This window comes from Lepidochelys olivacea, assembly GCF_965140295.1.
Source record: "Lepidochelys olivacea isolate rLepOli2 genome assembly, chromosome: 25".
Classification (NCBI taxonomy): Eukaryota; Metazoa; Chordata; order Testudines; family Cheloniidae; genus Lepidochelys; species Lepidochelys olivacea.
The window spans coordinates 16,461,032-16,471,143 of NC_140435.1; the positions used below are offsets into that span (position 1 = coordinate 16,461,032).

A 10,112-nucleotide genomic window follows, 5' to 3' on the forward strand; every position below is an offset into this window, starting at 1 on the left:
GGTCAATAGGAACCCACAATCTCTGTTGGCAGGCACAGAGCTCTCACAGATTTTATTTTTGCTGGCAGTAACCCCGTCCCCGCCACCAGGAAGGCTTGGCTGATGGGCAGGAAAGCATGGGGCGGAGTGCCACCCGCCTTCAGGGAAGTGGAGTGGTGGGGGCGCTCTATGAGAACTCTCCCCCCCCCAGGGGTGGAGCTTATCATCCGGCCACACAAGGGCCCCCGGCTCTGCACACGGGGCTGCCTGGCGGCTGGGCACAGTTAATGTTTAACTCACTGTTTTCATTGGAGGCTAATAACGCACCAAGGGGAGCAGCTGGGCCGGACGCCTTCACAATACCCCGACTTTGCCGGGATGACAGCAGGAGGGTGAGGATCAGCCATGAACCTATGTACCCCGCAGCCTGTGGCCCCAGAAGGGAAGGACAGGTAATGGCTCACGCCGTGTTCTGTTTGAAATCCCGGGGGCCCTCCCTTCTCGAGCGTAGGCGCAGTTAGCGGCCACGCTGGGAAGGCTGGAGCAGCCCAAGATACCCGCCGCTGGTGCAGATCCTACAAACCGGGCCTGCCCTGGCTCCCAACGGCATCACCCGGTCCAACTCTGCTGACTGCAGCGCCACGGCTGCTGATTTGCGTGGAAGCAGAAGTGGGCCCCGGGCGTGTAATGTGGGGTCTGCAGTGGTGTGGCCAGGGTAGGTCCCACGGGCACAAGCCATGCTCTCTGCTGGTAGAGCACAACCACATCCGTGCAAGAATCCCCAGGGCAGCCGAGCCCCCGGTCGGAGGGGGGGTGCGGCTCTCTGCTGGACTTCGTGTGCTCCAGGGTAAGGCAGGGTGGCAGCTCAGCTGTAGCTGGCTTTGCCTAGACAAACTGATGAGATCCCCGCTAGTTAAGGCCGAGTGGGAATTTTTCAATGAAATGTTTTTTTCTGCTTGAAAATGCCAATTCATCAAACCAGAGACGTCAGGTGGGAAGGTGTTGGTTCGGACAGCCCGTTCATCAGGAAGGCGTCTCAGGTCTGGGACAGCCAAGGGGCTGGAGCTCGCCTGGGATGACAGAGTAGGACACTCAAGTCCTTGCTCCAAATCAGGCAGCGTGGGGACTTGAACCTGGCTCACCCATGTGAGTGCCTGGGCCACTGGGCTATTCTGGAGGTGGAGGGAGCGTGTCTCACTCATTCTCATATATGTGGAGGTGGATGTGGGGGTGGATGAAATTTCCAAAGCTCTTGTGGTTTTTTTCGGATCTGGAACAAAACCCAAGAATCCCTGTTTTCCAGCCAGTCCCTGTGTGAATGCCCCCAGGCCCTCTAGAGATAGAAAACAGGAGCTCCAAACTTCTTCTGGACTCAGTCTCGCTGTGGCCCTCTGGATGAACAAAGTCTCCCTGGGCAGATGGACCACTCCTTTGGCTCAAGAAGCAGATGCTTACGCTGTTAGATCCCCCAAGTCAATCCCCAAGCCCGGTCAAAGGCGTGTTCCCTCTGGATTTCACACACACGCATTAACTTCAATTGAAAGTGACTTTAGTGTCTTTCTCCGTGGGGTGCTGATCGGCACCCCCGTGATGTTAGCCCTGCACTGCAAGTGGCGTTAGTCAGGTGAGTGCAGAGGGTCGTATCCCTTTAACTCGTTCGTGAGCCGGCTGGTGGTGCTCACCGTGTTTTAGAAGGCAGCCAGGCTGGCAGTGTGATGTAATTAGCCCTTGCATGTTGTGTGTCGTTAGTAAACGTGGTTCTGTGGAGCCCACCTTGCCTGGGTGGCTGTTCTGGTACAAAGGGAAAAGCCACATCCCCACCCCAGAAGCAGCAGGGGACGTCCCTGAGTAGAAGCCAGGTTATAAGGCGGTGCTACTGAGCCAGGTGCCCACGGTGAGTGAGAAATGAAAAAGACCAAGCAGCCTGGAGGAGGGGAGGGGACTCTCCTTAGACGTGGAGGCCTTTCTTTTGTTAGCTGCTACTGTTATTTCTGAGCCCAATGCGCTCGGCGGTGTCAAGTGAGCAGCAAAATGGCCAATGAAAGCCGCCTGTCCTCGTGCCTGTTTGCAGGGGAAGACGGCCCCGGAGGAAGCTGCCTGTGCCAGCCCGGAGCCACTCTAATTGCTTTTCACGTCCGACAGAGATTGTGCGGCCCCTGAGGTTTGGGCGACGAGCTGAGAACAATCCCAAACAGCCAAGAAATTCTCTCTATATTCAACACTAAGGCCTGACAGGCTGCCCCATTATAGCCCAGCCTTGAGTGGTATTAATGGGGTGGGTGCCCAGGGGCCTGGAATGCACCAGAGCTGAAGGGGCTCGTAACCGTGCCGATTCCTACAGATGGGGAAGAATTGGAGTGTAAGCGTGGTGGTGACGTCACCATAAGCCAATCAAAAAAGAACTAGATAAGTTCCTGGAGGTCCATCAATGGCTATCGGCCAGGCTGGGCAGGGATGGTGTCCCTAGCCTCTGTGTGCCAGAAGCTGGGAATGGGCCACAGGGGATGGGTCACTTGATGATTCCCTGGTCTGTTCATTCCCTCTGGGGCACCTGGCATTGGCCACTGTTGGAAGACAGGGTACTGGGCTAGATGGACCTTTGCTCTGACCCAGGCTGGCCGTTCTTACGTTCTTTATGTTCAGATTGTTCCCTTGGTGCTGAACATTTATCAATCAGCAGCGGCCGACGGGGAACGAGCTGCAGGCCCAAGGCAACGCTCTAGGAGAGGGGTTTGCGGTCCGAGCGCGGGCATTGCTGGGTTCTAAGCCCTGCTCTGGAACACCTGCAGCACCACCCCAAGACCATGGCCCCGCTGCGCTGTACGTACCCAGTATGAGACAGCCCCTGCCTTGAAGGGCTCAGTCTAACCAGACAAGAGGAGGCTAGCGAAACACACAGATGGGCAGTGACTTACCCAAGGTCCATGGGCAGGCCTGGGACAAGAACACAGGTCTCCTGGCCACTGGCCACTAGACCACACTGCCCATCATAGGGCTAGGAGGCCACTGCAGCTGAAGTCAATGGGAGCTGCAGGTGCTCGGGAATGGAGAGTGGGATGAGAGAGCAGGGTGCCAACTCTCACCAAGGGAATTTTATTTGCTGATGTAATGAATAAACGAATGGGCTTGTAGCAAAGAGCCTATGACCCTCAGCGTTAACCTGGCCCTGTTTCTTCCTTCCTGCTCCAACAGGGCCTGGCCATATCGGAGAGAGGGGAGCTCCCCCCGGTCCCAGCGGTGCTGATGAGACTAGGGACTGAAATGCTATGACTCCTTGGACATGGCGAACTCCACCTCCTCCAGGGAGAAGAGGCAGCCTATCGTGGAGTCAGACGGAGACCCGCTAAACTCCTCCTGGCAAATGTGGCCCTCACCAGCCTGGATCAGGGCATCCGGCAGGTCCTACCCTGGCAAGAGCGACTTGTCTGACTCTTTTGATTCCTCCACCCGTGAGCCTCCCCTGCCCGCCCAGCCACCCGTCAGGGACGTCCCCCGCAGCTCAGAGAACCAAGAGGCCTCTCACTTGAAGCCTGTCAGGCGTTTTATCCCGCCGTCGTGGAAGAACTTTTTCCAAAGATGGAGGCGAGAGCCCGAGCCGTTCCTGCCGCTGGCCTACGCCACTGCCCAGAGCTCTCCACCCGTAAGTCCGTTGTTAGATCGCCGCAGGCCAGCCCGTGATGGCAGCTCCAGCAGCGGTTTCCAGGAACCCTCCTGGTCCAGCCCCTCTGAGTGTCACCAGGAGACAGAGATGTCTCCCCCCAAGAGCCAGCAGGGCCAACCCGCCTTGCCGAGCTATGAGGAGAAGCTGGAGGCCTACCACCTCAAGTACTCCTACATGAAGTCATGGCCAGGCCTGCTCAGGCTGATGGCCGGGCTGGAGCTGCTCTTTGGCGGCATGGTCTTTGCCTGCGTCTGCGCCTACATCCAGAAGGACTACCAGTGGTACAACCTGTACGGCGGGAACCTGCTGTCGGACGGCCTCTTTGGGGGGGGCTACGGGTACAATTATTACGGCCCCATGACCCCCTTTGTGCTGGTGGTGGCCAGCCTGGCATGGCTGGTCACAGTGATCCTCTTGGGGCTGGGGGTCACCATGTACTATAGGACCATCCTCCTAGACTCCCACTGGTGGCCCCTGACGGAGTTCGCCCTCAACATCATCCTGTTCCTCCTCTACATGGGGGCGGCCATCGCCTACGTCAACGACGTGAACCGTGGCGGCCTGTGCTACTCCTTGTTCGCCAGCAACCCGCTCCTAGCTGCCTTCTGCCGGGTGGAAGGGGGCCAGGTGGCAGCGATCGCCTTCCTCTTCATCACCACCCTGCTCTACCTGGCCGGGGCGCTGGTGTGTCTGAAGATGTGGAGGCATGAGATGGCGAGGAAGCAGCGGGAGGCCTTTGAAGCGCTAGTGAGTCCTCCCCAGGGACGCCTGCCCCGGAGCAGGAGGCGGCCGCTTCCTAGCGCTTCTGCCCCCTTCCCTGCCCCCAGGGCCCAGCGCCTTCGCTTGGCTCCGGGAAGGATTCGCCCCAGGCAGGGGCGGAGGGGAGGCACTTGGTACCTCTGTTTCAGGGCTACAGGGGCCGGTGTGGCCCCTAGCTTAAGCCGCGGGTGCCCTGTTTCACCACCCATGCTTCAAAGGCCCTTAGGTGGGCCTGCATTCTGCCTCCCTGCAGTGCCCCGTAAGCCACACCCCCTTCTACTTTTGAGATGCCCCCTCCCTCCTCCAGCCTGCCCACAGCTTCCCCCAGGCCCCCCAGGGGGTTCCTTGTGCTGGGGAGCTCCCCCGGGGGGCTCGTGCCTGGCTAGCTGGTATAAAAGGGCGCCAGGGCTGTGAGTAACCTGGCCCTATGCCCCCAGCCCCATGCACAGTTGCATTGTGTGGGGTGAGGCTGTGGCAGAGAGTCCTACAAGGGTCAGGGCAAACCCTGAGCTGGAGACAGTGGTGGTTATACTGAGGGCTGGGGGATTAACTCCTTAGGAACAGGAAATGGTTCCATGTGGGGGACCCACGAACCGGAGCCTTCCAAAGATGCATGAATCCTCCTTCTGGAGCAGCCATCCATCTCCAGCCCCCGCTGCGTCAGAGACGGCCGTCACTCAGACTGGCGGCTGGCAGCTCGCTGGCTCTGTGCGGCAGGAGCCTCCCTCTCTCCGGGTATTTCTGCCCAGCCGTCGGGACGTGCGTGACTGCCACTCCTGCAGACGTAGCGCACTGGAGTACATCAAAGCCGGCTCAGGTCCCTACCCAGGGTCCTGGGCATGCCGCCGCAGCTTCCCTGCTATTGTTACCCAGCTAGTGCTGATCTCCGTATCTACAGGAGCTGCAATCACACCCCCTGCCTACAGCGCAGACACCCGCTTTGTGCCCTCGCCCTTTGCATGGGGCTGAGGGGTTGGGGCTTGCCTAACCCTTCCTAGGCAAGGTCTCCCTCCAGTGGCTAGGCCATGCCTAGAGATGGGAGGCTGCTCTTGAGGAGGTGGGCTATGGGGCCTGGGGTGTTAACCTAGGCTCTAGGAGCTCACTATTTGAGGCCCATGTGGGTTGCCGCTTTGCTGCTGAGCCTCACTCCCCTCTGTCTCTTTAAGCACAACCCCGTCCTCCTGCAAGCCAGACCCAAGCGGATCGTCTTCCAGGATGAGGTGATGCCGTCCGGGAGCCTCCCCAGGAAGGTCACCAAACAGCTGGCGTTCTCCGAGAAGGGAGAGGAGTTGGGGGCCTTGAGTTGCTCCATCCCAACAGGGCACACCCCGCAGCCACACATCGTCCCCGACTATGTTGTGTAAGTAACGACCCGCCCGCCCCATCCATGTCCCCGGCCGTGGGAGCAGGCGAAGGCTGGCTCAGGGCTATGCACTGGTGAGTTTAGCACGGTCATTAGCAGGGGCGGGGCGGGGTGCTAAGACGGCAGCACTGGGTTTCTGCGTCACTCTCCATCCCGGGAACTGAGGCTCTGGCCTGGCACCCAGGTGACCTGGGTTCAATGCCTGCCTCTGTGACGGGCTCGCCGGATGACCTTGAGCAAGTCACTGCATCTAGGTACGATGATAATACACATGATGTCTGAGCACCCACCTAGGTCTGCAGATACTTTCCTTCCTAAGAAGTCCCTGATTTCCTCCTGCCCCACGTGTTAACATTTTCCCACCATTCGCGGATCCATCCCTTGCCAGCTCCACCCCCCACCTATCACAGAGTCTCTTGGGGCTGGGTAGGAAATACCCGGGGATCTGCTGTCCTGAGGAGAGAGAGAAGTACAAGGCCGTCTTCAACGACCAGTACGGGGAGTACAAGGAGCTCTACCAGGAGGTCCATGCGGCGCTGCAGAAGTTCAAGGAGTTGGACGCCGTGATGAGGCGGCTGCCGCGTCTCACACCCAGCAGGAAGGTCAGTTGCTAACCAGAGGGGGCACGGCACGGGCAGGTCGGAGCCGGGGCTGGGATGTGGGGCCTCTCCACCGCTAGGGGTCCACTTCCTATCCTGCCTGGCTCAGCAGTGAGGAATGTTTGGTGGAATGAATTGACGGGTCTCAGTTGATTTCCTACTGGGACAGGAACAAGCCACAAAAAACCCACTGGAATTGGTCGGCCCCTTTCTCGCAGTGTTGGCAAAGAAGCCCAGGGCTGGAGACAGGTAGGGAACCCACCCGCAGCAGAAGCACGTAGTACAATGTGGCCTAAGCCATAGACTGGTTCCGGCGTGAGGCTAGACGCATCAGAGGGTCGACTGAGCCCCCAGGAACAAGAAAGGAGCCGCTGTCGCTCTTGTGACAAAGCTGTCCGGAAATTTTCCTTGGACCGGCGGGACTGAGCTTTGTGCTTTGGGTTCCGCTGGGGCTTCCTTGAGGAAGCCAGTTCAAGTCAAACCCTTGTGGCCCATGAACCGACACGGCTCCTGCTGGTTTCATTAATACTCGGAGCAGACGCCCAGGGCTGATTGAGGAAAGGGGAAGCTGGTCATCTGCTGGGATCCAAGCCAACTCCAGGCTTTGCAGTTCTGGTTATTTACCACCCGCTGTCTTCAGAGCTACCCTAAGACACAGAGGATTGTTCAGGGGCAGTTCCTGGTTTTCCGGGATCTGAGAGCCCAGCTGGCAGATCAAAAGAGCAGCAGCATTTCCCAGCCGGGCCCTTGTCACAGTTACCCTGCCAGACGCCCAGCTGAAGGGGGGAAATTAACCCCCACTCTATTCCCAGGGTGTTGGTGGGGTCCCTGGCTGGCTGGTTAGCCGCTAATTCCTGGAGCTGGCCACAGTATTCCAAGGGCGCAGTCTCCTGTCGGAAAATGCTGATTCACCAGAATTGAAAGGTGCCAATTCCAAACAGAAAAATGTTTCCAAATCTTCTGGCCAAATTTCCGCTCCCGCCAGCTCTGCTGATGACCCAGGCTTGCTGGGGCTGCTCCCTGCTCCTGTCCGGCACAGCTCGGCCAGGCCCCCTCACCCACTGCTTTGTGCTCCGCAGGAACAGAGCCGGGTCTCCAACATCTGGAAGGAGTACAAGAAGAAAAAGAGGGTGAGTTAGGGGCATGGTGCTGGACTCGCACGGGACAAGCCAAGGGGCGGAGGCTAGTAGGCAGACCGACTCGGGGGGACGCTGCACACCCTGGAGCTCGCCCCATCACGGTGTGATTGCAGTGTGCAGACGTATCTGAGCTAGCTCGGGTCCCAGTGACGCCGCGGCAGCACAACCTCCCTGCCCCGATGGCCGAGCTAGCCGGATTCAAGCCAGCTTGGGTGTGTCCGCATGAGCTAGTCACATCCCAATAGCTGAACAGACCTGCCCTGAGGCTCTCCTGCCCGTGTCCCCATTTGAACGGTGCTTGGGGCACTTCTGGCTAAAGAATTCTCCCAAACGAGCAGGGCCCCTCTGGCCAACTGGGGGGTCTTGGGCATTCCCACATGTGTGGCTGCGGAGCCCCTGTGGTACGGAAGAGCCAGACTGGGTTCAAATGACTCGAATGGGGATTCTCTATGGTGGCTGCTGGATGCAGATAGAACCTGTGATTCTCTTGGGGTCCCCAGACTGGCTGACGGGATTTTGTGCCGTCTCTCAATCCTGGCCTGCCTGGGGCTGCTCACAACAGGGCAGCCACAACGGCTCTGGCCTTCCCAGCTGAGGGCTCAGACTCCGTACAAAGGAACATCCCCAGGTGAAAACGCTCCCTGCTTCTCCGCTTGGCTCAAGAGCTGTTCGGGGCCTGGTCGGTGCCAGCAGGGATGCAGCTCTCCGCAGGGTCGGGAGCGTGGAGCAAATCCCGGATCCTTTTGGAAACCCTGTTCCCCAGTTCAGTCTCTGGTCATTGTTTTGTGAATGCCTGCGGGCAGCGGATAGGGGGGTGAAGCCCAGATCCAGCAGTGGTGATGCTGACAAAGGACCCGTTCCCCATCCCTGCAGGACCCCACCTTCCTGGAGAAACAGGAGCGCTGTGACTACCTGAAGAAGAAGCTCACGCACATCAAAGCGCGGATCCAGGAGTACGACCGGACGGCCAAGGAGGGCTCAATGTACTTCTGAGCCCCAACACCCTGGCCGCCAGCCCTGATTTACTCTGGGGCTTGCTGATGTCTGGGAGATCTCGGCCTGAAAGAGAGCAGGATACAGGACACGGGGGGGCGCTCAGGGGGGCTTGAACAATTTGTATAGTGGGGGTGCTGAGAGCTATTGAACCAAACTGTAAACCCTGTCTATAATGGAAACCATTCCCAGCCAAGGGGTGCGGCCGCACCCCTAGTTCCAGCACCTATGGGGGTGCTTGTGCCTTGTGGCCTCCTGTGCATCACACACACACCTCAGCTGGGTCACATGTGGGTCAGGCACCATCCCTGCCCTGTGCTGCCCCCTCACCAGCTGGGGCTGGGAACCAGCAGTGCTGGTGTGCACTCTCCAGGTGGGACCGAAGCTGGGGGTGGGAGGAGTGGGGCCTCAGGCGGGGTGGGGAGAGGTGCATCGCTCCTGCTCACGGGAATAGGTAACCAGGTGCACGGTGCATCTGCTCCAGCCAGCAGCAGCCAGACCCATCCTATAGGCGGACCCTGGGGAGAAGCTGTGAAACTGGACAAAGCTTCTGGCTGAAGAGAGCTGTTGTGATGGGAGGATAAAACGCCCCCGGGCCTGGATCTGTGGTCACTTCATGCTAGTGTAAACTCGGGAGTCATGGCACTGAGGACAGTGGACTTGCACTGGTCTGAATCAGGTCATTGACTTCAGCGGGAGCAGGATTGGGACCCTGACTCCTGTAATGTGGTCCCTGGCTAGAGCCCTGGGAGCCAGGCTGGAGATTGCCTCTTACGGGCATGACTTCATTGCCACTCTCCCTTACTCTGTCTGCAAAGCAGCCAGCGGAGGAGGGGGGCAGCATTCATCTGTGCAGCAAAAACTGAGCTTTGGGGCGTGCCCGTAACTGTCCCTAAGGAGCAATGGCTTCTCCAGTGAATAAAATACACCTGGCGGCCCGTGTGTGAAGTCCCTGTAGCCAGCAGGATCTGCCCTGCCCTGCGCCAGAATTCCCCTGGAGAGGGTCCCCGAAGGGGAAGATGTGAGGGAAGGGATGCTAACACACGTGCTCTCCGCTTAAAGCACTGTGGGTCATAGCAGCATCACGTGGGAAATTAGCAGAGCTCTCTGCTCACCGTGCCCTGAGACACCCCCCTCCCCCCAGAGGATGTGACTCTGTTGCAGCTTCCCCCCAGGGGGATTTACTTCTTTAGTTCAAGCTCATGAAAGTCTCGTGCTCTTCCTGGGAAGGTCCCAGGTTCAGTTCCTGGGCCGTCCCCATGTGGTCATTAGGGAGCAGAGTGAGACGACGTGGGGTGTGTCTCCCCTGCACACTAAGCCCAGGCTCTGATTCAGGTTTGAGCCTCCTGGCTACACACATCAGCCTGACTAAGGTCAGCAAACACTCAAGGCCCAGGTCCTTGGAGCCTGCTGGGGGATGGATTGGAGCCTGAGTCCCGCTGTGACTGGGGTCCGAGCCCTGTCATGTTGCAGTGTGGATGCAGCTCAAGCCATTAGCCCAGCTGTGCAACTCGGGTCCAGCAGTTGTAAAGCCAGGTTTACAGTGCGGCGTGGACACTCAAGAATGGGCTTGGAAAAGCCTGGGTTTACAATGCAGTGTAGACAGACCCATGATGAGC

General features: G+C 58.8%; 1 protein-coding gene across 2 annotated transcripts; it reads left to right on the top strand.

Moving 5' to 3' along the window:
• Nucleotides 1-294: 294 nt before the first annotated feature.
• OCEL1 (occludin/ELL domain containing 1) lies at nucleotides 295-8,903 on the top strand. Of its 2 annotated transcripts, none has more exons than XM_084614775.1 (6): nucleotides 295-371; nucleotides 3,172-4,387; nucleotides 5,566-5,759; nucleotides 6,193-6,364; nucleotides 7,441-7,491; nucleotides 8,374-8,903. In XM_084614775.1, the coding sequence occupies exons 2-6, from the start codon at nucleotides 3,260-3,262 to the stop codon at nucleotides 8,491-8,493; spliced, it is 1,665 nt and encodes a 554-aa protein (XP_084470901.1). In that variant the 5' UTR covers nucleotides 295-371; nucleotides 3,172-3,259; the 3' UTR covers nucleotides 8,494-8,903. The 2 variants fall into 2 exon arrangements, with proteins under 2 accessions (XP_084470901.1, XP_084470900.1); XM_084614774.1 differs by having other exon boundaries at nucleotides 298-431.
• The last annotated feature ends 1,209 nt before the right edge of the window (nucleotides 8,904-10,112 follow it).

Excerpts from the sequence above, each read along its gene's own strand:
- OCEL1 (XM_084614775.1), top strand. The coding sequence starts at position 3,260 with ATGGCGAACTCCACCTCCTCCAGGGAGAAGAGGCAGCCTATCGTGGAG. Across the intron at positions 5,760-6,192 it reads ATCGTCCCCGACTATGTTGT|GAAATACCCGGGGATCTGCT; the intron begins GTAAGTAACGAC and ends GGGGCTGGGTAG. Across the intron at positions 6,365-7,440 it reads GTCTCACACCCAGCAGGAAG|GAACAGAGCCGGGTCTCCAA; the intron begins GTCAGTTGCTAA and ends TGTGCTCCGCAG.